The following is a 27,552-nucleotide window of genomic DNA, read 5'->3' on the forward strand; positions in this document are numbered from 1 at the left end:
GTCACCATAGGACCAGCACACGTGGCATAATTTCCACATATACGAATTTTTCTTTATTTAATAGAAATCACATATATGAATCATTTGCCTTGAAATGATTTCTTAACTTTTGCTGCTTTTTTTTTTGGGCCTGAAAAAGAGGTGGATGCAAGCACAAATAATTTAACCTAGACTACAACGACAAGGCCCAATTTTCTACGATCAGCTTAAAGCACAAACAGAATAGAATAGAAAAAATGCTTCACCTATGCAAAAAGAATGTACAATCCCTGCAGAAAAAAAAGGCCGCTTTTCCCAGCCCAAAAAAGGCATTTTTTTCTTCTTTTTTTCTCCCTCTAGGATTAAAGGATTGCCATGTTAGAGGCGAAGGTTGCTCTTAAGTAAGCGCAGGAGAGAGCTCTCTTGAGTTCTTTTTCTTTCATCCACAGCCAACTTACCTCCAGTTCTGTTTCCCTGCAAATTAGTTTTTAGAAATCTAAGAACGTTTTCAAAAACACTAAGAGCAAGTGAACGATTGTCCTAAGAGTATTAGTTTAAAAAATATTTTTAGAAACTTTTTATAAGTAAAGAAAAAAGTAATTAATTTTTTTTGAAGGATTTTTATATTCCTCATAATTAAAACTTCCTTAAAATAGTTTATTAATAATTACCCTAAAGACACTTGCTAACATAACCTTAAGTAAATTGTCAAATTGATCTTTAAGATGAATTTTTTTGTCAATTTAGTCATGAGTCAATATGATCCTTCAGTCCACCTAATAATATATATATATATATATATATATATATATATATATGTGTGTGTGTGTGTGTGTGTGTGAGTCAATATGATCCTTCAGTCCACCTAATAATATATATATATATATATATATATATATATATATATGTGTGTGTGTGTGTGTGGTCATTCTGTCTAAATATATTTTAACATTTTTATTTTAAAATATAATAATACTCATCATAGAATACTATTAGAACAGTTTTAAAAGGAAGGACCAAATTGACTTATTTTTAGAAGGAATGCGATTTCCCCTACTACATTGGTTCTAATTCCAACTCAGTAAATTGTGGAGCAAACATGACTTGTCAACTATGAAAAATTATTGAATATTACGGGAGTACAATAAATGTATGTCCCCTCTCACATGAATTGTGGGTCTCACCATAAATTTAATTAGTGAGACCCACAGTTATGTGAGAGGGAGAAATATGCATTTATGGTATTCCTGGAGTATCTAATAATTACCGTTATTGTGACTCTCTATGCTTTCTGGTCACATCTGAGTAGCAAACAAACAATAGGGGACAATATCAAACTTACCTTAGGTTTCTCAACATCGTCCTCAACATCCAAAGTACTGAAGTCCCTCAGCAATATGGATGAAGCAGGCAAAAGTCTCCTAATTTGGACCAAAAAAATAAAAAGATAATAAGAATTAGGAACAAAAGCTAATACAGATCGATCTTGGGGGAAAATAATTAATGATTTGTCAGATCCATAGCAAGACTGACAATAATAAGCAATTCATGACAGTCAACTATTTTTTGTTAGTACCACATGTTTAATGAAGAATGCAACCCACTGACCTTTTTGGTTTCTCTGGTTTACAGGAAGTATCAATTCTTGGTTTAATTTCTGGCACATCAACGTCAATTTCTTTTGTAATGGACGCATCAACCTCGCTTTCTTTCGTAAATGTAACATCCTTCTTTTTTGATTGAGGTAAATCCAAAAATTCCTACAATGGACACAGAACAAGAAAAAAGAAGCAATTTGTACATTAAACATTTCCAAAAAAAAAGTTTCATTAAAAAGAAATGAGAAGGAAATTAGAACTCAATTATTCTTTGAAAGATCATGATCTCCTTCAATTCTTCAAAAGTTAGCTCTCATCACTTTAAACCCCTAAATAAACTCTAGATAAATAAACTTTTGTGCTTATTGTTGGTGGCTGGGTTACCACTGAATTGGCAAAAAAATTCAGCATGGTTGATAACTTGACAAGATCCAAATACCCAACAACAAAAACAAAGTCACAGTATCATAACTTTTGGTATTGGCTATGGATTATCAATAGCCTGCCTAATCAGGGTTAACATGCGTTCTTCTCCACCATAGTATCCTATCCAAAATCACTCTCTATTACCCTACATAATTAACATGTCATTCAATCCAAATTCCCAATAAAAGGGGGAAAAATAGAATTCAGCATTAACATAGATGATCAATCCAGACTCCAGAGAGAACCACATCATTTTCAAAGTTCAAAAGACTTTGGAAAATATGAAGTAATGTATATGCAAAGAATAGAGGAAACGCAACTTACCGATGGTTTATTAATCTGATCCTCAACATCCAATGCACTGCAATCACTTGTTGATATTGATGAGGCAGGCAAAGGTTTCCTGATTATTATAACATATTAGACATGAACTCAACCCCCCCCATAAAATAAAATAAAATAAAAGCATCCAGAGAAATTTTGTCATGAAATTGAGATTCAACTCTGTTTATTTTCACCATTAGCTTATGTGTAGTTTTTTAAAGATGTAATTTACAGAACTTCATTTTAAAGCCAATTAAAATAGGCTCATCCAAACAAGACCTTTAAGTGTGCAGCTAAACACTTTGAAATGAAACAACACTCACACTGACCTATTTAACTTCTCATAATTCAACTCTCTACAGGAAGTATCAAGCGCTAATTCACTCTCTGGCACATCAGGGGTGCTGCATCCTTGGGTAAATGCAACATCTTCCTTGGTTGATGCTGGCAGAACTGAAGATTCCTAAAAAAGGACCAAAAGGAACTCATCAAAAAAAAAAAAAAGGACCAAAAGGAACTCATCAAAAAAAAAAAAAAGGACCAAAAGGAAAGATGAAAGAACCATGAAACCAGTATTTACATTGTAGGCTATATGCATCTATAGTTAACAGGAATGAGATTTAATTCACAACTATGGACAGGGAAACTGTAAACACTAGGTCCTATAGCATTTCAATCCTTAGGAGATAGCCATGTCAGAAAGCTGACATCCATGACGGACATATGAATTGATTTATGAACTGAATCCCAAATATAAATAACCTTAAAAAAGGATTGAACATCCAGCAGGTAACACTGCTGTTAATGGTTAGAGCATAACCAAGGCTGCAAAAAACCCACATCAACCGCTGTGTAAATTGCATTGTGATATTGAACAACTGCATTCTAATCACACTAATAAAGACATTGAGATGAGGACAATAAATATTTTCAGAATTTGAGAACAAATAAAAATTAGATTAATTAAATTGTCCTAATTCAAAGTGGTAGAAGCATATAAGTGCAAGAAAATTGACACTAACAAAGAGGCCTGGTGATAGGGTGGGAGATGAATACAAAGGGATATATTTTAAAGAAGTGGACGGAATGATTCGAGTATCATGTGGCAATGGTTGCATGGCTGAAAAGGCTGAATTTTACGTTATATCTAATCCTTTGTATTTATAATTGTCACATATAAGTTAACCTGAACAAACCACTTTCAAATTTCACTTTTTTTTTTAAATAGCAACTAAAATGTACTTAATTACATATTACAGGTGGTGACTTTCTCAAAATTATGAACCAGAACAAAATAGCTGATCTGTTTTATAAAGAAAAAGAGTTGTCTAGACTCTAGACTGACAATTTTGCTTTGGAAAGCCACCGTGAGTTCCCCTTATCATGAAGGGGGACCGCTCTCCACATTAGGCCAGTTTAGCACAAAAACAATGCTCTCTCATAAGTCATAATAATTATAAAAAACTAGCACAAAAACAATGCTCACCCATAGTCCATTAATTACAATTCTACATTAGTTCTATGGGCAGAAGTCTTTAACGATTTAATTAGATGGAGGACAGACGCTGGTTCATACCTGGATTTCTCTCTCTCTCTCTCTCTCTCTCTCTCTCTCTACCAATACAAGTACATCAACTTCATGTGATCAGATCTAGAGAATATTTATGCGATTTTCTACCAGTTGAATGACCAAGGGGCATGCATGTTTCTACAAGCTCAAAGCTCTCCATTTTACGGAAGAGCACAAGGCAAGGAAAATGAGAGAACCAATGTGGTATCATTGTTCTTTGCTTTTACAGCATGCATTAGGTCCCTCAAAGTCACAATGTATAATTTTATTTAAGCAAAAGCCTGATGAGAAGAGCAGAGCTGACATTTGAATATAGGCCACACATAGAATTAGTACTGTTATTTACTCCAAATTAGTAGTTGTTCATGTGTTTTGCCGGATAACCTACTAGAAGAAATGTGACAAACCTAAGTGTCAATACAGAACCAAAAAAAAAAAAAGACATTTAAAAAGATTACCAAGGCAAAAGGCACATTATAATTCAAAGGGACATAAAAGAGGGTTTACCTCATCCTCGGTGAGATATTGGTCCAGCTCCACTGATGAACAGCTGTCACTTCTAACCATGGCATGTGACTGTGAATAGCCGATACCAAACTCTGAAATCCTTGAACATGTTACTTACAGAAAAAAACCAAGACAAAAAGTACACTAGTAGGTAAGGAAGCATGACCTCAATGCCTCACTAAGAAAATGGAATTCAAGTTCCTTACAGGACATTGATCCCAGATCATGATATTGAGATCCAAGTCCCTTTCAATATGACTGAGCTACCCAGTAAACAAGCACATCAACTATTTCACATGCAAAAATCAGATAACTACTGACCATAAGATCTGCATCTACCAATTTTGGAGCTAATAAAAATAAGATAGGCGATCAATATGCAGATAACTAAGTAATTTTAAATAATAAATCACTTTAAGAGATTTGATATGCCATGAGAATATGTTTTCAACCAATTATATTGTTTCAAGAAAATACAAATTCTTGGCAGGACAAGTCGGGTATCCAGGTTCTATAAATTAGCCACATTTCAAAAGAAGCTGGGCATCCAACAACCCAGGTTCTAAATGTTCCCATATCATATAATAAGCCGTCAAAATAGCATAAATGCATATTCGCAAAACAGAAAAAACTTTTTGAATCAAACCTGGTATATCAGCATCTGAAAAATTATCCTTGATTGCCAAATATTTAGAATCATTTAAATCCTCCGTGTTGCGCCCATTCCCAGAAAAGATATCACCTATCTGATTACACATTATCAAAACTACATTATATCCCCAGCTAATCTCAACAGGGATAAGAATAAATATAATAATCTTCCTATCCTGATATAAGCTATGTCCAACACTCATACCTGACAATTCTGCTGGTTGGAGTTTTCAACATGAAGGCATGAAGCATTTACAAATTCGATCTCGGTATTACTCACCTGACAATTTGAAAGAAACTTTTCACTCTATGGAGACACTTCCTTATATAAATACACTACTGAAAAATAAGGTGACGCTTCCTTACGGTGGAATTAGACTCTTGCACCTTTTCAACACGTTCAAATCCACTCATGTTTAGAGAAAAAGATTCACCATTTTCCTTGAAATACAATTCAAATACGTTATATTGACCAAAGCACCCAAAAAACTAAAAGAAAACAAAAGGTAGCTATAATTAACACCATGATCCCCATGATATAGTTGGGCATCACAAAAGATCAGGGCTGGGACAACAGCGGCAACACCAAAGCTGTTTTTACCTGAGAGAATGCATCTCTTTCCTGTCTTGTAGAAGAGTCCCACTTTTCCAAGGTGTTGTGGTAAGACGTCTTGAGGCTGGAAGAATGAAGGTCCACATCTTTCTGAACATTTACCAAAATCTTCGAATAGTAATTACTTTCTTAGAGCATAAGTGCATGGATATCTTAAATAAAACGTGAAAGTGAACTAGAACAAGAGTGTACTAACTCCAGGAAAAAATACTAAAGAAAATTAAATAACAACATTAACAAGAACAGAGAGAGAGAGAGAGAGAGAGAGAGAAGCTATATGCAAACCTCATCAATTTTATTTGATCCATATCCCTGTAATCCTATTTTGGGCTCAGAACTAGTACATACTTCAACTATGGAGGTGTCCCCATGATTTCCCTTTGAACAAGTACAGCAAGACTTCAAATCCTCCAGCTCCTTCCTCAGGCCAAGGTTTCGAGTCTCTTCAGTCCTAAGTTTTTCTCTAAGACTATTGATTTCACTCTCGGCCACCTGATTAGAACCAGAGTCGTTGAATAGATGGCGCTAGTTATTTACTACTGAAATTGCATTGATAGAGACATCAAAGCACTACTTAAAAAACAAACAAACAAACCAAAAACTTGAAATGCAGGGGTGAGTTGCAAAGTTTAAGCATAACTTACTATCCATAAATTAATACCTTGAGTTTTTGTTTATAATCCTTCAAGAAATTCCACATAGTTTTGGCAACATTTTCCATAATCTGATGGTTTCTCTCTCTCTCTGCCAAGTCCGCAGAGTCCGATTTTGTGCTTGCATTTTCACTAACATCCAATCTGTTGATTGTTGAGCCCTCTGTAAATAAATAAGCATTTATGTCAGATGCTTTAGATATAAACCTGAATAAGCAAGCAGGACAAGGCTCAACAATTGTGAATGACTAACAGAAAAATATAGAACCATAAAAGAAATGCATTTTAAACAACCTTCCTCCGAAAGTCTGTGCTCATCTTCTATGCTCTGTCCTTCTTCAAACTGAAATCAAACCAACATACAACAAATGATAAAATTAAACCTAAAATCCAAGGAATATTGAAAACAAAAACCCGCAACATATGATAAAAAGCTTGATGAAATTAAAATTATCACCAAATCCAATAGCACATACAATGAACAAGGCAATCAATTTTCGGCCATGATGTAGACCAAGACACAAGTTTCAAGTTTCAAAAAATATACAGGGTGCTGCTCAGAAACTCCTAAGGGTTATGAAAAATCTTATTTACACAAAATATTTAGGCAGCAGATTAATTGGATCACTTCAACAAGTTATTTCACACATATATTCCAATATCAATCACCAAATCAAAGTAATAATAATTAAAGCAGTAAAAGGCACAGATATTATGGTGGTGTACTAGAAAACCAACAAAGAACCTCTTCCATGAAAAAACCACTTTGGGGATCCAATCATGTAGAAATTTACTATAAGTAAATCAGTTACGAATAGTCGACTTACAAAATCTTTGCACAGCTAAACACTATTGTAACCTCTACAAACACCCCGTTTGCCTTCCGTCCATAGTGGCTTCAAAACCTCTGGAATCTTCCTAAGTGAATCTTCTCCACAAACAAACCTCCTCCGCAACCCGGAACTCAGCAATAACGACCCACTGTTGAAGAAACAACCTCAGTGGTTTCAAGAACGGCTCAGTGGTTTCAAGAACGGCTCAGGGCTCACGGTGAAATAATCACTCAACTGTTCACTGTAAAGGGTCAAAGCACAAGGATGGATTTTTCTATTTAGGCTCAAGGGGAAGGTTTTCTAGATTGGCTTGGTATATCTCCAAGAACGAAAACTTTCTCTCGAGAAAATTGTACTTAAGAATTAAGAGTCTTATATCGGTGAATTTAACTTTGGAGAAATCAAACTTCTAGCAGAATCTTGCTTGAGTGAGAGTCCAGCAAGTGTCTTGCAAAATCTGACTTCTAATTGTTTCACTTGAGGCTTGAGCGAGTCTGAGTTTCACTTGAACAAATTTCCTTTTCTTCAGATTTTTTTGGCAACTCTTCACAGGCTTTTTAACACCCAACCAAGCTTAATTACATTAGATTCCAAACCTCTTTGATGTTATGTTTGTTACATGGAATTTTCCAATTTCTATAAACTAACAGGTTACATTGTGCATGGAAATATATACTTCTTTGCAATGTTCAATATCCATGTTTAAGCATGTTTGAACGTTTATATGCATGTGAAACCATATATAATTGAAAATTCATAAAAAGAATGAATATTTTAAGGAGAACATGAAAAACATATAACATCCATAAATTCATTATCATTCGGCTCATTTTTAGGGTAATGTAGATTATTTATTTCATTAGTGTTTAAAAAAAGTGTCAAACATTGGTAGACAACAAGTCCTGACTGTGTTGTGTCAAGTGTCAGCACCAATTTTCACTTGGGGAAGAGTACTACATATCATACCTTTTTTTTCTTTTTATTTATTTATTTTTATAGATACTAAATATCATACTTTAGTAGTACCAATATTGCACAACTTGCTGTATGTGCCTTTGAAGCATAATCCAACATTTTTAAATGACAATGAAATCAATTGCAAATTCAAGGGAGAAACTGCTACCAAATTGTAAGAATACATGGTCGGAGAGAAATTCAGCTTGGCAGGAATGGTCACAGCTCAGCATTATAACAGTAAAAAATGAAATGTACACAAATAACAATAAGATAAACACTACTTAACCTTATGTTTTACAATGTAATAGCATTAAATGTCAACAACAAACCAGGATCACCTACTCAAATCATATAACATATGGCTACTTTACAACATCCAAGGATCAATGTATTCCGTGATATTCTAGGTAATGACGACATAAATGTAATCAAAAGAGAAGCCCGAACTTTAAAACCATACTCATCACACTTGGAAGCCATCCAAGCTCCATACCTAATTTTCATCTTACGAACACCACGAAAAGAAACAGACTTAAGAAATTTCATCTAAGGGTACCAAATATAAGGGTGGGGGAAAATAGTGATTGATAACAGTAGTACACAAAGAATCATTTAAAAATAAAACATCTTAAACAGAAATATTTATCACTCTAAAAGGAAAGAACAAAATACCACATGAGCATCAAGGCCACTAAGTTTCATTCTTTTGGGCTGCCCAACTCTAGAAAATGCTTGGAAATGCCTCTTGTTACCATTCATCATGGAAGACTCCTCAACATTATTGAACCTAAAAGTGTAACACGAAAAACAACTCATTAAAATAAGAAACTAGAAATATATTTTGTTGGAAAATATATATACACGTATTCATATATTTATTTTACTTGATTTTCATATAAGGTGAAGCTTGTTTTAAAAGGTAGGATGTATCAAGATAGTCTTCTGCTCCTTCTTTAACAGTTAGAATCTGTAAACACAATAAATAAATAAATGCATTAGATTTTTTTAGAAGTTGATAAAAGAAAAAGGAAGGGAGAGCTTATTTAAGATTACTAATTAGTCACAGAAGATCCAATCAAACAGAGAGCATCACTGTCCATAGTTTTAAATTGCATTTGCAGCATTATTAAATTAAAATTTTGGAAATCAAAATCTCCATACCAATGTCATCCGCTTCTTGCCTTCAAAATAATCTCTCAGGTATTTGGTCAACTGTTTGATACAGAGTAACTGTGTTAAAGATGTCAAGCAGAAAAGACCGACTAAAAAACAGCGTGTAGCATTAATTCCTTGCCAAAAAGGAATCAAAAGTGAGCCATCCCTTGAGGAGAGGTCTAGGGCAGTTGTAAACTAATATCCATCAATGATATTAACATATGAAATCATTCAAAGAAACATTACCAAGGAGTTTTGGAAGTGTTTCTGCAGGGGCTTCTTTGGGTTCTTTTGATGCTCCAGCAATGACTAAAAACAAAGAAAAGAAATATATTACATGCACAGGGAGGGAGGGAGAGAGTGGTAGAGCATAGGAGGACTAAAAAGTCCTAAATAATAAAGCAAAACAACTAACAAGTATATGTTAAGCAAATATACAAACAGTAACAATAGATAATTATCAACACCATAGCATGAATGTTTAGGAGATATCCATGAAACCAAATTGAGGATACATACTCTTAAGCACAGGCCAAAGACCATTGATGTGTTGTTAATGAAATTGCTTTCGAGCAATCTTGCTCCCTGCAAATTGATAGACTAAAGTTAAGATCCGCATATCCATGACCAAGGTGAAGGGTGAGGTTGTGGATTCAAGACCTTGGTATATGTGTAACTTATCAATAAAAAATTCTATTAAAAAAAATCATGGCCAAGGTTACAACATCATACATGTGACATTTTCCTTCATCACTTAAGATAAAGTGATTCAACCTGACCTAAAAATCATACCTCAAAGTTTAAGTTTGCATACAGTTAAACTCATGAATGTACAGGAATTGAGAAAAGAGGGGGAGAATGTGATTCCAATAATTCCCTAGAGTTCTGATGCTTCAATATTTGTTATGTTAAGAACATCCCTAAGACATTCTGCATCCGACATGATTGAAATGTAGACCTATATCCCAAATTAAAACTTCAGTCTAGCTCCAAAAAACTATAATTTTTAAATATCTTAAAATTATAGAACATGTTCTGAGCTTCAAGTCATAAATATTAACAATAAGTCTAGTGATACAAAAATTTTCATAACTGCTAATGCAGTCTAATGTGATTGGCGCATGATAAAAGTGGTGTAAGTAGTTGACCCATGTGAAAGTACTGTTGCTCCAATTACAACTTGCGACTTTAGAAAGTTTTGAAAATTTTTGTCTCTAGCATTTCTCTAGGTATTATCCCATATTATTTTGAAAATGCACAAATTATCAAAGTTCTAGGAGAGCAGTCATCTAGATAGTCATCTATGCAAGTATCACCATCCCCTAGGGTGCATAAAACCAATAATACTAGTTTTCTATGGACAGAGCAGCTTATTTCAAAGGCAAAGAACCTGATTCCCAGTCCTTTTTTCTCTTTCAGCTCCAGCAAGGTCAACAATAGTTAAGACAGCATTGTTATCAACTTCATCAGCCTTGTTAACAACACTGCTAATGTTAATGATGCACTGCGACCGGCTACAAGCATGTAAAAGAAAAAAGAAAAAAAAAAAAACATAATAGTCAGACAAAATCATATCTATCAAGTTCACATATCCATATTCCATAAATTAAATTAGTAATATAGTCACCATATCAAGTAAACAAAATTAAATTAAATTAGTAATATAATCACCAACCATAAAATGGGCTTTAAGAGCTCCCAAGTTCTTTTTGGGGAAAGAGGAGGGGAGGGGGGTGGGCAACCCACTACAATTTTAAGAAGTTAAAATCAACTTTAAGGCTAACGCTGAAATTTGGAGCATTTAAGAAAGCTCTACAATTCACTGTTTATGCTCTATAAATCCTGAAATTTAAAGCCCTATTCACTGTAACTTGTCAAACACTCAAAATACTAAAGATATTTTCAATTATAGCTTTACTTCCTACAGCAATCCAAAAGCAAATGCCAAATGGGCATTCACGTAAGTTACAAATCCACTCCTCAAAAAACAAGTCCAAAAGATGAAAAGGAAACAACAAAAAGAGAATACAAATATATCTTGTATAAGGTCACAAATCTAAGATTATCAACAACTAACATAAAGTGACATTATTTTTTCTTAAATAAAGTCCCAAGTAATATTTACAATGCAATGGTAGGACAAATAATTAAATATACATACAAAGAACTTAATGGTGAAAAAAAAAAAAAAAACTTCATGTTACATGTTATGTCTACCTACTTTTTATCATGTATTTTAAAAAGAGATGGGCGTAGTTGCCACTGATATCAAATCATATTACACTAATTCAGTCGTTTCTTTTCTGCTAGTAAAATTGTCAAGGAGCAATTTGTGCAGCTATTAGTAATTTTCCAATGTAATGTAGATCTTCCAAGCCCATCAACCAAAATAGTAAGAGAAAATCAATTAAATCTTCAATTACTTGATTTTAACCATGATCCAATATTGACGGTCAAGTTGACCTACCAATCACATAATTGTCGACAAGATAGTGATTATTGCTCAACTTATTGTTAGTCATAAAATGATAATTCATGAAGAATAAATTCCTATTTGAAGCTTCTTAACAAATTCAATGAGTTATAAGGAAATCACTTTGTGAAACCACTTTAGGCTTCAGCTGGTAAACCTTTTGGATGAATATTATGTTCAAGCTTTAAAAGTTATACATCCAGACTCTAAAGATGAAGCATAATAAAATCAGACCAACCAACACAACCACCTAAATGAACAGACATCAAAGGTCACTTTCTTTAAAAAAGAACACACTGCATCACTTTCTCATCTATACAATTATTTACATTCCTCAAAAATCCAAAATTTGAAGATAAGATGATTATCAGCTAGGATATCTGAAATCTTTCTTTTAAATAGAAAATCAGTTGCCATGACATGGTTTTCAAGTATCAAAGACACAGTGACAAGCTAGTTTCTTCCCCAAGATACATTCAACAAGCTTCCAGAAACAGTGAACCAATTTTCTATACAGAATTAAAAGTCATTTTCCTTTCCTAAGATACCTTAAACACAATTTCTGGAAAAGTGAACCAATTCACTAACACTAGAACAAGTCATGAGGTTCTTTTAATGAAAGACCTAGAAACTAATCAACATGAAGCGCTACTACTGCATATAGCAATTGGCAATACTTCGGTTGAGCTTAGAGGGAGAAGATGAATGAGCCCACAACCCCACCAAACAACAATATAAAACTCGCAAAAATTGTTTCCAAATTTTTTATCTATTACTACAAATTCAATAAAAATTAGCACTAATAAGGGGGAAGAGAGGGGGGTGGGATCTTTGCTTGCGCCATGCACCTTGATTGGCTGTTTGCATTTGTCATTCCCGTGGCTCGTTTTAGCATTGAACAAGCTATTAATGATTCTGCCTGCCCAGCATCAGATATGGCAATCTGTTTACAATAATCAAGTACACAAACAAGTCATATTTAAAGATTAATACCCATCATCAACATAAATTTTAGGTAATTATTCATCATGAGTTCATGACTCTACATCAGTCAATGAAACAAGACAACATAATACAGAAACAGCTACAAACCTCTTGGAGCCCTTTTATAGTTGATTGCTGCATGCTCAATTCAGTTCCACCAGCTGACAAATCGTATACCTTCTCTCCTTTTCCCCGTTCAGAATATATTTCAAAAATCGAAATACGAAATGACCTGAAATTATATCATTATGAATAAAAAAAAAGGGTAATATATTCCATGAATTAGAGGACTCTAGATGGAGACAAACACATGGAGACAACATTAAATTGAACGACAAATGTACTAATAATGCTATTATTCCCCAAATTAATTTACAGTTAAGTCTCTCTGGCAAAACCACATGAATACAATTCAATAGACTAAAAAAAAAAAATCATAGAATTCTCAAATCGAATGTAGAAATCCATCAAATAATTAGCACATTTTACAAGATTGCTAGTTACCTCGACTTTGAACCACTTCCCTCGGACTGTTTAAAAATCTGTTGAAGCACAAGTGGCACCATACCAGGTTCCCTTGGAGTTCCGAAAACCGTGTGAGTCTTGCCGGAACCACTTGGCCCCAATGCAGCAAGCATTCCACTTTTACCCCTAAGAAAATCCTCTACTAGAGGCTTCACCATTCTCTCATACACTTCACCCTATTGTCAATTTCAACCAGAAATTCCAAAAAACTAAGTTACAGAGAAATTTTTTTTGTTTATCACTAAATACAGTTCTTTTCTTGCATTTTCTAGGTAACCAAACGGAAGCGAAAAGAGAGAAAAACCTGAGAAGAGTCGGTCGAAAACACATCGGAAAATCCTTCGTAAACCTCAGACTTGATTCGCTTCGATTCTTTTAGGGCCAGGGGTGGCGATAGCGTCACCGAGTGAGAACCATTGACTGTAATACAAACTTCATCGCTCTTCTTCGTTTTCGCGTTCTTGTCCCTCGCAGCGTTCTTCTTCGCAGGGTTCTGTGGCCACGCGTTCTTGGCTCTGGCCCTAGGGTTTTGATCGCCAACGGTGGCATTTCGCCCCAAAAGCTTGGGCAGCAAAAGAGGCCGAATTCTGAGGTAGACTTTGAGATCCTCAGAGATTGGGCCTTTTGGAGGTGAAGATGGTGAAGGGTCCTCTGGTGGATTAGGGTTTTTGGGGATTTCGATTGCAAGAATATCGTGAATTGGGAATGAGGGAATGTCTCTTGTGGTTGTTGAAGAAGATGGAGGAACGTTGGAAATTTGAGTGGCGGTTGTGGCCGGTGTAGCTCTGGCTTTTCTGTGCGGGTTTCTACGCACAGTCACTGTGCTTGGACATGGTGGAGGACTTTTCATCTCCATTTTCGCTTTCTTTGCTTCTCGGTCTTCACTCTTCAGTTTCACTCGCTTCCCTCTATTTATATTTTGGCGGAAAAACAATGCTTTGTGTGTTTTTGAATGTAAAAATAATGGAAAAACACGGGATTTTTTAAATTTGAATTCGATGGAGTGCTAACGGGCTTTGTACATGCGGACCAGTTTGTTTGTTTATGGTCCTTATGGACCGTGTCCGAAAAGAAATTGACTAATGTCAAAACTAAGGGTCCGTTTGAGAGTTTATACTAGAATGATTATTAAAGGAATGAATTTAGTAGGAAAATGAATAGAATAGAATTTAAAATCTTGTTTAGATGTTATAAAATAAAGAATTGGAATGAAATGGAATAAAAGTAACACGGTTTAAAAGTGACATTGGAAGAAATTGAATGAAATTATTTTATAATAACATTACTATTATACCTCTTGATGAGTAATGAAGAAAAAACTACTCCAGACCGTCCATGATCATCCACACCAGAAGCCGTCTAGAAGAAAGCACCAAGACGAGACTAACGCCCATGGTCGTCCATGGACAAAAACACACCCGCGCTACTCGTCCTAGGAAAACGCCCATCCCCGTCCTGAAGGGATTCGTCCACAAGAGGACCCTTGGACGAGACTTTTATACTTAGGAATTACTAAGTACATTTCACCACTCCGCAACATACGCATAACTTCCGGTGACCGTTGTATGAGAAAATATAACTCCTAAACGGTTGTGGGAGTTATCCTTGAACCCTCCAACCTCCTCAAATCCATGGGAGGTTACAATTCCAATAATTGTTCCTATGACACTATATAAACACCTATTCAAACCAGAAAAAATGTATGTTTTTACTTCTCCCAAAAAGTTGGAACTCCAAAAATATAGAGAGAAAACTAACTTTGCCATCGGAGGGTTCTTGGCCAGCGACCCCGGTCCCCTTTGATCGCTTTTCTTTGTTTTTCAGGCCATCGAGAGAGCAAGTGGTCCTTTCAAGTCCGAAGCATCCAGCCTACTGATTTTTTTTGCATCATCAGTTGGCACTGTCTGTGGGAAAACTCTATTCACTGTTCTTTTTGTTCGACTATCTGTTTTTGTTGTCAACGATTAGTCTTTCCTAGACAAAAGGCTGAATCGTTCGAACAAGATCAAGGGCTACCAGCCCAGGCCACCAGGAGAGTAGGGATGCTTCTAGTAATCCCCTTCGCGATCGCAGGTCAGCGCCTGTTATGCAACCGCCTTCTATTCAACATATACAATCCATGGCTGTCGCTATGGCAGAACTGACCCATCATAATCAGGAGTTGAATAGGGAGATCAACCTTAGAAGGCAGCGCCAAGATGGGCACACGGAGGGACTAGCCCAGAGTTAGGAAGGTAGAGGGGAAAATGTCGAGTCCGAAAATCAGACAAGGGGTACCACTTCAAGAAGAGTGCCACACTTGGAAAGAGAGATGGACCAGATGAGAAAAGCCATGGATGAGATGAGGGAGAACATGAGGCAGGCAAACCCAGTGGATGATATGGTTCACCGCACGGACTCCCCTTTCACAGCTTCTATCAATAGTCATCCCCTACCTCTGAAATTCAAAATGCCTTCATTGGATTCGTATGATGAAAATAGTGACCGGTGTGACCACATTGCTACTTTCAAGACGACCATGCACCTTCAAGGGGTCCCGGACGAGATTATGTGCAGAGCTTTCCCTACCACACTTAAAGGACCAGCGCGGGTCTGGTTTAGTAAAATACCCCAAACTCAGTGGGATCGTTTAAGGAATTGAGTAAGTTGTTTGTCAATAATTTCATTGGAGGACAACGCCACAAGCGTTCCTCTTCTAATTTGTTGACTATAGAGCAAGGGGAAAATGAAAGTTTGCGGTCCTTTATCACCCGGTTTAATAGGGAAGCCTTGACGGTAGACGAAATGGATGACAAGTTATTGTTGGCCGCCTTTCATAATGAGGTCAATTCTGATTTGGTCATCCATAAGCTCTACGAGCAGGAACCACAGACTATGGCTGAACTCGTCCATTCGGCCCAAAATTTCATGAATGCTGAGGACGCTATCATAGCCAGGAAGAGAAAGAGAGCAGAGCGCTCAGAAGCAGGCCATCAGCGTTACTTAGATCAAGGACCTCGTCCAAAGAAGGCTCGGGTAGACGAGAGAAAAGACAAGGATGGTAAGAAAGCAAGTTCCTCAGCGAGGAATCAACAATACACACCCCTGATTATGCCACTAGAGCAGGTTCTTATGCAGATCAAGGATGATCCGTCCTTGAAGTGGCCGGATAACATGAAAGGAGATCCTAACAAGCGCAATAGAAGCAAGTACTGCCGCTTTCATAGAAACCACGGGCATGACACTGATGAGTGCTTTGATTTGAAGCAGCAGATAGAGAATCTCATTAGACAAGGAAAGCTAAGGAACTTCCTTGTACGAGACCAAAGAGATGAAAAACTGAAAGCTAAGGTGGAAGAGTCATCACGACCCCCACTAGGAGAGATAAGAGTAATTATAGGAGAAAACTCGACAGCGCAGTCATCCAAGTCGAGGAAGACATACCTGAAGGTGGTGCAGAACATCCAGCTGTCTGGACGACCTCCTAAGATGAGGGAAGTAGACGAGCAGGCCGTTACGTTCACGGACGAGGACGCAGGACGACTTTACCATCCACACGATGACGCGATAGTCATCACCCTACTCATTGCTGACTACATGACCAAGAGGGTGTTGATAGACAATGGCAGTTCTGCGGACATTCTGTATTACCTCGCCTTCCAGCAAATGAGGCTAGGACGAGATTAGCTTCGACTAGTGAATTTGCCATTGGTAGGATTCAGAGGAATGAAGGTGCAACCAGTAGGCACCATCACATTACCAGTGGTCGTTGGAACATATCCACAGCAAATAACCAAGGAGGTAAATTTCCTTGTTGTTGATTGTGCATCGTCATATAATGCAATTATTGGAAGACCAACTCTGAATAGTTGGAAGGCGGTAACCTCTATCTACCACTTGTCCATCAAATTTCCGACCGAGCACGGAGTGGGCCAAATGCAAGGAGATCAGTTGGCCGCTAGAGAGTGCTACTTAGCCATGCTGGCGATGGACGAGCATATACAGGCAATGAGTATAGACGGGAGAAGGATCACAGCGGAACCCACTGAGGTGTTAGAGGACGTCCCTTTGGACGAGAACCAACCTGAGAAGTTCACTAGAATTGGGGTGAGCATGGAAGAAGGGGCAAAGCAGGCTTTGGTCCAATTTTTGAAGAAAAGCCTCGATGTCTTTGCATGGAGTCACGAAGACATGCCTGGCATTAATCCAAGTGTTATTACTCACAGCCTGAACGTGTGTCCCTATTCAAAACCAGTGCGTCAGAAGAAAAGGGTTTTCGCTCCTGAGCAAGACAATGCCATCAAGGAAGAAGTCCAGAAGTTGGTTGGCGAACGTGGTCATGGTACAGAAAGCTAACGGCAAGTGGCGAATGTGCATGGACTTTACCGACTTAAACAAAGCTTGCCCCAAGGATAGTTACCCATTGCCACGCATTGACCAGCTGGTGGACTCGACGGCAGGTCATAGGGTGCTGAGTTTCATGGACGCCTTCTCAGGTTACAACCAGATAAGGATGGATGAAGCGAATCAAGAGAAGACCTCATTCATTACAAGCCAAGGGTTGTATTGCTACAAAGTGATGCCCTTTGGTTTGAAAAACGCAGGGGTGACCTACCAAAGACTGGTTAACCACATGTTTCGTCCTTAAATCGGGTGAAATATGGAGGTTTATGTAGATGACATGCTGGTGAAAAACCAAGACGAAGACAATCATCTTGACGATTTCAAGAGACTTTTGATACACTGCGGCGGTACAACATGAAATTAAATCCAAACAAGTGTGCTTTCGGAGTTTCGCCGAGGAAGTTTTTGGGGTTCATGGTTTCGCACAGAGGAATTGAAGCAAATCTGGACAAAATCCAGGCGATACTGATTACTGAATATGGAACCACCGAAAAATATTAAGGAAGTCCAGTCTCTTACCGGACAAGTTACCGCCCTTAACAGGTTTGTGTCGAAAGCTACTGACAAGTGTTTGCCATTCTTTAAAGTCCTCAGGAAGGCATTTGAGTGGACAGACGAGTGTCAAAAGACCTTCCAAGACTTGAAGACATATCTCATGACAACGTCGTTGCTGAGTCCATCTGTACCTGGAGAAGAGATACCCGAAGATGGAGAAGCTAGCCTTTGCCTTGATTACGGCTTCCAGGAAGCTGAGGCATTATTTCCAAGCTCATATTATCAACGTCCTAACAGATCACCCCATAAAGAAGGCAATGAACAAGTTGGAAGCTGCTGGACGATTAATACAGTGGGCTGTTGAACTTAGCAAGTTTGACATCAGATATCTTCCAAGGAGTGCGATAAAGGCGCAGACATTAGCAGATTTCATCGCAGAGTTCACCCCCGGCCAGGATGAGTTGGACAAAGACGAAGGAGTTGAAAGGTGGGTCATTAATGTAGACGGATCGTCCACACTATATGCAGGAGGGATTGGAGTCATACTAAAGTCCCCAAAGGGTGACAAGCTGGAATACGCGGCCTGTTTACAGTATCAAACCACCAACAACGAGGCTGAGTACAAAACTCTACTCAAAGGATTGGAATTGGCTAAGTCCTTAGGGGCTGAGTCGATAATAATCAGAGGAGATTCTCAGCTAGTCATCAACCAAGTAAATGGAATGTGTGATACTAAGGAAGATCGGATGAAGAAATACCTCGGCAAAGTGAAATGACTCGCACGAAAGTTTTCAACAGTAAGTTTTGTTCAGCTCCCCAAAGAGGAAAATATTGAAGCAGATGCCTTGGCAAAAGCAGCTTCGGCAAGAGGAGTTACGGACGAGTACGACAACGTCCAATATATGCCAAGTATAGACTTTCCAGACATACAGCAGATAGGAGGGGGAGAAAATTGGATGAGTCAAATAGTAATTTATCTTAAGGATGGAAGGCTTCTAGAAGACAAAGATGAAGCTAGGAAGTTGAGGGTCAGGGCAGCCAAATACATCCTCATAAATGAAGTGCTGTTCAAGTGAGGTTTTTCCCAACCTTACTTGTGGTGCTTGGCTCCTGACGAGTCAAACTATGTTTTGAGGGAAGTTCATGAAGGAGCATGTGGAAATCATTCAGGAGCGAGATCACTAGTCCACAAGGTCGTCCGTGCAGGCTACTATTGGCCTACAATGCAGGCAGATGCTAAGGCCTATGTCAAGGTCTGTGACCAATGTCAACACTATAGCAATGTCCTTAGACAGCCGTCAGAGTACTAGACCCCAATGATAGCCCCATGACCCTTTGCACAGTGAGGACTGGATATTCTAGGTCCCTTCCCCATGGGAACCAGACAAATGAAGTTTTTGGTAGTAGGGATTGATTACTTTACCAAGTGGGTAGAGGCCGAACCTCTTACAACAATCACTCAAAAAAATGTTAAAAATTTTGTATGGAAGAATATTCTATGTAGGTTCGGAGTACCAAGGGTACTAGTATCGGATAATGGACATCAGTTTGACAACGCACCCTTCAGGAACTTTTGCAATCATTTTGGGATCAAGAATCACTATTCCTCACCCTCCCATCCACAGGCGAATGGACAAGCAGAAGTAGCAAACCAATCCCTGCTGAAAATCATCAAGACTCGGCTCGAGGGGGCAAAAGGGATATGGCCAAACGAGCTACCAGGCGTTCTTTGGGCCTACAGGACGACTGTACGAACTCTGACAGGAGAGACCCCCTTTAAGCTAGCCTATGGAAGTGAAGCCGTCATACTGGCAGAAGTTCATATGGCAAATCATCGAGTGATGAATTATCAGGAGAGAGAGAATGGGGAACAACTTCGTCTTGACCTCGATCTTATTGACGAGGTAAGAATGGATGCGGAGCAAAGGACAGCAAGATACAAGAATCTTATGGCTAGGCAGCATGATACCATGGTGCAACCCAGACAATTCAGTGTTGGGGACCTTGTTCTCAAAAGAGTCTCCTTAGCAACTAGGAATCCGGCTCATGGAAAATTGGGACCCAATTGGGAAGGACCCTACAAGGCAATCAACTGCAAGAGACAGGGGTCATACTACCTGGAGGCCTTGGATGGACGAAAGTTAGAGCCCCCCTGGAACGTGGAACACCTGAGGAGGTACTATCAGTGATGAACTTGGACGAAATAGTCCGGGGGCGAGGTTGATACTATGGGCAACTACAGCCACAATTTGTGTTTACTTATACCTACTGTTGTGTTCTTATTGCTACTATAGTGCGTACTAAGAATAAAAAGTGTACTAGTTCTTAAACTTTTGCACCGTCTACAGACTAGTTTGTAAAAGACAAGGTTATGTATTTTCTTAAGTGTTTCAATAAGGCACCAGCTTCTAAAGCGTGCCATATTTGTGGACAATGTTCATGCAATAATATGGTTTGGATATCTGATATACTTAATCTAGTTTTCATAATAATACACACAAAGGGGGCAAAAGCCTAAGACGAATGAAAATCTTTGGACGCAGGGATGTATCGTTCATAAGCTTTCCTTGAAATAAGGATAAAGCAAAAAGAAAAAGCTAAGGCATACTCGTCTAAGAAAGATAGGCAAGAAAAGGCATACGTTAAGGCATAAAGTTCCAAAGACGAGCAACTAGCCGAGACGCCTCAATGTCTTAGGACGAGTAAAGCATTATAAGCCTCTTGCAAGAAGACGAGTGATAATTGCCCAAAGGACGAGGTAAAATACCGCAAAGTCATCATTATCGTCCTAAGACGAGTCACACTTGTAAAGATTTGACTGGCTAATAAAGACATCCATGCCTAGGTGGGTCGTCCATCAGAAAATCACATGGACGATCATTCAAAACTTAGAACAGTTTAAAAACCAATAGCATGAATGGTGAAAATAATGGATAAGCTCGTCCATACAACAGATAACGGATAAAAGAAAAATATTCTTTAGTCTAAAGAGGGTAGACGACCACCGTCCAAAAACCCTTATAAAATAAGTCTTAAAAGACAATTGTTAATAAACTCGTCCAGAACACTCTGGACAAGGTAATTGTACTAAAATACATTATAAAAAAAGAAGAAGAAGGGTCCAAAAACAACGGACCAAAAGAAAAGTAGAATAATAATAGCATTAATTTAAAAATTCTTCAAGAAGGGGGGGCATTAATGTTGGGGTCGTCCTGGGATGGCTTGGTGGTGGCATCGTCCTCAATGCTAATATCGTTTGAGCTTGTTTGGAGGAGAGAACTTGTAGCAGCACCAAGGTTGAGTTTAATGGTGCTAAAGTCAACTCCAGGAAAGTTGTCTATAGCATCCATTCTAAAATCTTCAAACCCTGCTGCATAGTTTGTGTCTAGCAGGTCAGTAAACTCCTTGGACGCCTTGAACTCCTCCACTGCGTCATCTTTAGCTTTCTTGAGGAGGAGACTCAGCTCGTCATTCTTCTTTTGAAGAAAGTCAAGACGGTCGTCCTTCTTAGCAGTATCGGATTTCAGCTCCCCGACCAAAGCACTCAACCCCTTAACCTTGTCCTTGGCCTTGTTCGCCACCTCGGCCCAAGTCCTGCAGTCGTTTTTAATCTCTTCTATTCTTTTCTCTAGAAGGATCCTCGTCTTGTCCATCTCCATGGCCTGCCTGGACGCAGCTATGAACTTCGACATTGCCTACATGGAAGGTAAGAAGGTTCAAGAGATAAAAATAACAATGGATAACATGGCTAAAGCAAGACGAGACAAAGATGCTCACCTTAAAAAGGTCGTGGACACCAGAGTGCTCAAACTCCCTCAAAGACATGTCGTAGCACGCAGCCACATCCTCGCCTATTACAGCCTCTTGGAATCATTCCCAAGCCAAATCCTCATTCTCCAATAAGTTTGTGGAAATCCTTTGAGGAGGCTGGGACGAAGCAGGAGCATGGGACTTGGACGGAGCGATGCTAACAGGCGTAGACGAGTCAACATCGACGACTGTGATGGACGGCTGGGAGGAAGGAAGCTCAGACTTGGCAGTTTCGGGCTTGGACGACCCATGCTTGGTCTTCTTCCCCCGACGACTGGCAAGCTTCCCAGGTCCAAATTTTTGGACAAGCTCTTCCTCTTGTCTCCAGCAGCAGGACGAGGCTGGGGTTGAACTTCAGGTTTGGCCGTCTCGTCAATCACCTCCTTTCCCTTATTTTCTTTCATGGTTGCCATTCCTGAAAAACACATGTACACACACACACACACACACACACACACACACACACACACACACATATATATATATATATATAAAATTTAAGTAAGAAAAGCACTCACGTCTACGGAAAGTTTGCTCATGCGCAAGGGCTTCAGCAGACGGATCAGGGCCAAGTCCCCACCTGTGCAAGTGTCGAAGAGTCACCAACGAGTGAAAATTCCTCTCGGGGTGTAGACGAGCCCTATGGACGCGATCACAGTGGAACTTACTCAAAGAAGGACGTTTAACAACTAAAAAAAAAAAGAGGAAAATTAAGGTTAGACCACTGTTTAAAGATAAAATATAACAAAACAAATAAAAAAGAATGAAGGAAAAACATAACATACCTTCTTGACGAAGGTTCCCTAATTCTCCAGTATAAGGGGCAAATACATCTCTACCAATCTCGATAGGATGCCTCGCCTAGAAACCAGAGACAAAGAAAAATTCTGTTTTCCAGTTTCTGTCAGACGAAGGCAAAGACTTAATTAACCTACAGTCATTGCCCCTAGTTGTAAACTGATAAAAGCCTAGAGATTGACTTATCTTGGAGGGTTTATAATAGTACAGAAACTCGTCCACGGTGATAGGACGGTTCCCATCAAATACCTCCCTCCACAAGACTTGCATAGAGACAATAAGTCTCCACGCGTTGGGGTTAAACTGACAAACTCCCAAGCCCAGCCTAGTGAGTAATTCCCTAGCGAAGGCATTCAAAGGAAATCTAAGCCCCCTTAGCAAATAAGCTTCGTAAATACCTATCCTAAAACGGGGTTGGCAACACCATTCCCCTCGGACGGCTAACCTAGGATTCAGATCGTCTGGGATTTGGAACCAACTCCTAAGAGCATCTAACCTCTTCTCGTTCGTCTTAGAAGGGATTTCTATAGCACAACTATATACAGTTTATTCTTCGTCCAAAGGGGAGGACGGCGGGACGCTCGTCGAGGTATCAGCCCCAGAGGCTGCCCTCGTCCTAATATTTTCCTGTAAGGTTTCGACGGGTACTCCAGGAACACCAGAGGTATATTCCTCTGCTGTGTGGCCATTACTACTACTACTATTGTTACTAGAAGTGCTATAACTAAAAGAATCATGGTACTCGTCTATGGCCTTGTCTACACTGTTGCTAGACGAACAGGTAGCCATTGTAGACGTCCTAAAGCTTAAAAAGGAAAGCTTAAGAGTGAGAGTAAGGGGAATACTTGGCTCTAGAAAAAAGATACTAAGGACGCTGAGAATACTCCTAGACGAGGCGACGGACGAGAATGTCAAAACTGAAAATTTGAAAAAGTGAGAGGGGCACGAGAGGGAAACCACTATTTATAGGTAGAAAAGTCTTGGTATTCACAACGACGAGAGCAATGAGAAAGCGACACGTGGCATCTGCCTCGAAGAGGTAAGTCGACGTGACCAACCACCTATGAAAGCGTGACACGTGGTACGCTGTTTGAAAAAAAAATAAAATAAAAAATAACAATAATAAATGTTCTTGGAAAACTTGTCCTAAAGTCTGGTGATATACTGCATGACCCCTGGACGAAGGGGCAACTGATGAGGAATGAAGAAAAAGCTACTTCAGACCGTCCATGGTCATCCACACTAGCAGTCGTCTAGAAGAAAGCACCAAGACGAGGCTAACGCCCATGGTTGTCCATGGACGAAAACACACCCGCACTACTCGTCCTAGGAAAACGCCCATCCCCGTCCTGAAGGGATTCGTCCACAAGAGGACCCCTGGACGAGACTTTTACACTTAGGAATTACTAAGTACATTTCACCATTCCGCAACATATGCATAACTTCCGGTGACTGTTGTATGAGAAAATATAACTCCTAAACGGTTGTGGGAGTTATCTAGGGGAGGTTACAATTTCAATAACTGTTCCTAGAACACTATATAAACACCTATTCAGACCAGAAAAAGGTATGTTTTTACTTCTCCCAAAAAGTTGGAACTCCAAAAATATAGAGAGAAAACTAACTTTGCCATCGGAGGGTTCTTGGCTGGCGACCCCGGTCCCCTTTGATCGCTTTTTTTTGTTTTTAGGCCATCAAGAAAGCAAGTGGTCATTTCAAGTCCGAAGCATCCAGTCTACTGATTTTCTTTGCATCATCACCTCTCATTTTAAAAATCATAAAAAATAATCAATGAGAACTTATAATTGCTTTGAAATGTTTAGGGGGTATTTAGTACATGCACTTAAAAATTGAAAACATGTGTGGAAATACGTGTGGGTGAAAAAGTGTGTGGAAATACGTATAATGTTGTTTAAAAATTGAGAAATGTGTGTTGAGTGGGTGTACCAAACAAGGCTTTAGTGTTTAGAACATATTTATTCTCAACAAAATAAATATTGTCTAAAAATGCAAATAAATATCTTTTTAAAAAACTCTTGTAATGAGTCTTGCCAAAACAAAACAAAATAACATAATCCATTCCAAAACTAAAGTTGGCCAAAAAATCCCACATGTTTTTAATTTTTAGGCCTAGACATCAATGTCAATAGGACACATTTGTGCTCATGATCTGGGCAACCAAAGAACATCTCCTTATATGTTGGATTTTCCATAAAAAATATGTAGGTCTCAGTTTTTGATATTGGATCCAAGTCTAATACATCCAAAGCTGTATGAACTTCTGCTCCATATGACTTTGAAAAGCACTTTGCCATAAACCTCAATCGCCCTATCAATTGTCATTGATACATTATCAAATGACTGGGAAATTACATTCCCAAATTCATCATCTTTTGCCAATCGTCTTTTCTTGCTTTTAGAAGACATTCCATCTTGTGATGATTAATTTATGGCGACCTCTGATCATCTTCCACTTTAAAGTTCTCCAAAGAAACTTCATTTTGAGATATCAAGTTATCAATCTCATCAATAGTGGTCGATGCAGCATACCTAACACGTTTCTCTTTTGCAGTTTTAACATGATCACCTTTTGCTCTATCTTTAGCCCAAAGTTGTGTCATCTTAGAGTAGTTGGGCATAGGTGTTGTCATCCACTTCTTGGTTGCAGGTTTAGACTATTACAAACCAAAAAAAATGGTTATACAACAAATATAATTATGTAATACAAAATTAAACTCACAAAAAATGGTAAATTACCACAATGAGTGACTCCTAAACTTTTGGTTCAGCTGTCCATATATTTAAAGAATCATTCCATCCAAAGCCACTCAATCCATCTTTAAATATGTCATAGCATTTATGAAAATTATTTTTTAGTGTCTTTAATCAATTTTTCACCTTATCCTTGTTAATCTCCATGTGAAAATGGCAACTAATGGTCTCACCGGAATGACAAAAAAAAGACATTGTACGGATCTTCACATTTTGTGATAGAGTGTGAAGAAACTTAGCAACTTGCTCTTCAACCGTGGCACATTGTGTATCTTGAAGATCACCGTCTCTTCGCAAAATGTCACACAAACCTTGAAAAACTTATGGACCCATGCGTATTACATCATAACATTTTTCACTAGATCTAAGTCAATGCATTATTTCATCACGAACTAATTGTCTTTCTATGATTGATTGTGTAGGGATGTGGGGAACACGTCTTTTCAATTGTTGCCTTTGATGAATAATGTAGCACAAATAATGGCATGAAGCATGAACCAAGACTAGTTTCCGCATATATTACGAAAAAATTATGGTCTTAAGTACCTCATCATTCAAATCCATCTAAGTAAAAAAAAAAAAGTTATTTTATTAGTCGGAGTCCTAGTCAAAGAAATTATAGGCACATTTTCTATTCATTATAAAATTTGGAGACATCATAATATACTTTTACATTTTTTTAATCTGTAAATTAAATATTTTTTTATATATTTTAACATATGATTAAATATATGAACACGAAACTTTCACAAAAGAAATAACATGTCAAATATTTTAATGGTAGTAGACAAAGTGGCATAAAGTATATATCACAAAGTGGCATAAAAAAATTTATATTAAAAATAATACAATCCAACTCGCTTACTGTTCTAAACTACTATTATTTTTATTAAAATACTTTTCAATTTTTTTAATGGCTTAATGCAACCAAAAGCCAAAATCAATACCACCAAAAAAAAAAAAAAAATTAAAATAAGGCTGGGCAGTGGCTTGGTTTCTTCAGCTAAGCACACTGCCCAAGACAACTTAATTTTCAATTTCCAATTTTCAATTTTCAATTTCCAAATTCCAACATTTTATTATTTTTTATTATTAATTTTCCTTATCACACATATATTACTTTCTTCTCATTTTAATTTTTTTTTAATCTTGTTTTTTCTTAACCACACACTTGTCTTTTGTCTAAACTTGTACACTAGCTGTTGTAGACATTTCCTCTTAACCATACATGTGGTGAAGCCTTAGAGATATTAATTAATTGGATGGTTGAATTAAAATTGCAAGTGTAACACACCACTTGCTTCGTAAATAATGGAAGAAGCAAAGAGGAAACAGAGTAAATTAAAAAGCAAATCCGTTGAGTTCAGACACAGGAGACAGAGGGAGATAAAATGTCAAAGAATCACCTATGCCAAAAGAACCTAGTGGTGTTTGCAACTACATGGTGGTGCAAATAGGTACCCTTCCTATGAAGATTTTAGAGGCAAATCACATCCTCACATTGTGAAGTTGACTATAGTAAGTCCTAAAACTATTTTTTAGCTAGAATTTTTTTTTTCCTTTTATTTGTTGAAATAATGGTGATTGGTGAATGTTTATATATTTGTTTGGAATTTCCGGCGCGGGGGGGGGGGGGGGGGAAACCATATCCAGTCTTGAAAATTGTTTAATTGGTTGGGATAAGTCATATTTCAATATATTTACAGCAGTTCTCCAGCATTTCTCACTTTCAAATTTCTAAATACAATTTTTTTAGCTGTACATGTACCTTTCTTCGTTTCTTTTCTTTTCATTTTTCACATTTAAGGATTTTAGGTGTACAGAATGCAGATTTGTTTTGGTTTTTAGGTGCATAAAAACACAATATATCACTTTCATGAATGACTAGCAAACAGTTCATAAAAAAAAGAAAAAGATAGACATACTTGGTTTGAGCAATAACCGAAAATTGCATCAGACAAAAGAAAAGAAGAAAAAAAGACTAGCGGTAGCAACTTCACTTTGCAAAGAACTGGTAATATCATGCAAGAATGATAGCTATATTTT

General features: G+C 37.8%; 1 protein-coding gene across 1 annotated transcript; it reads right to left on the reverse strand.

Moving 5' to 3' along the window:
• Window positions 1-27: 27 nt before the first annotated feature.
• On the reverse strand, window positions 28-14,179 carry LOC142639890 (kinesin-like protein KIN-6). Its single transcript, XM_075814023.1, has 23 exons — window positions 13,553-14,179; window positions 13,228-13,424; window positions 12,832-12,955; window positions 12,588-12,682; window positions 10,657-10,780; window positions 9,786-9,851; window positions 9,513-9,575; window positions 9,273-9,323; window positions 8,996-9,078; window positions 8,784-8,898; window positions 6,616-6,664; window positions 6,330-6,484; window positions 5,954-6,160; window positions 5,657-5,758; window positions 5,422-5,496; window positions 5,261-5,335; window positions 5,051-5,150; window positions 4,405-4,496; window positions 2,657-2,790; window positions 2,328-2,406; window positions 1,588-1,739; window positions 1,322-1,400; window positions 28-453 (listed from the first exon to the last, which is right to left on the reverse strand). Exons 1-23 carry the CDS (start codon window positions 14,102-14,104, stop codon window positions 358-360), a joined length of 2,865 nt encoding a protein of 954 aa, XP_075670138.1. The 5' UTR covers window positions 14,105-14,179; the 3' UTR covers window positions 28-357.
• Between the last annotated feature and the right edge of the window lie 13,373 nt (window positions 14,180-27,552).

This window comes from Castanea sativa, chromosome 1 (genome assembly GCF_040712315.1).
Source record: "Castanea sativa cultivar Marrone di Chiusa Pesio chromosome 1, ASM4071231v1".
Classification (NCBI taxonomy): Eukaryota; Viridiplantae; Streptophyta; class Magnoliopsida; order Fagales; family Fagaceae; genus Castanea; species Castanea sativa.

What these genes read in the sequence shown, in the direction of transcription:
- LOC142639890 (XM_075814023.1), bottom strand. Translation starts at nt 14,104, where the DNA reads ATGGAGATGAAAAGTCCTCCACCATGTCCAAGCACAGTGACTGTGCGT. An exon ending in TCTTTGGCCTGTGCTTAAGA is followed by an intron (nt 9,576 to 9,785) that starts GTATGTATCCTC and finishes CTTTGTTTTTAG; the next exon opens with TCATTGCTGGAGCATCAAAA. An exon ending in ATTATAAACAAAAACTCAAG is followed by an intron (nt 6,161 to 6,329) that starts GTATTAATTTAT and finishes GGTTCTAATCAG; the next exon opens with GTGGCCGAGAGTGAAATCAA.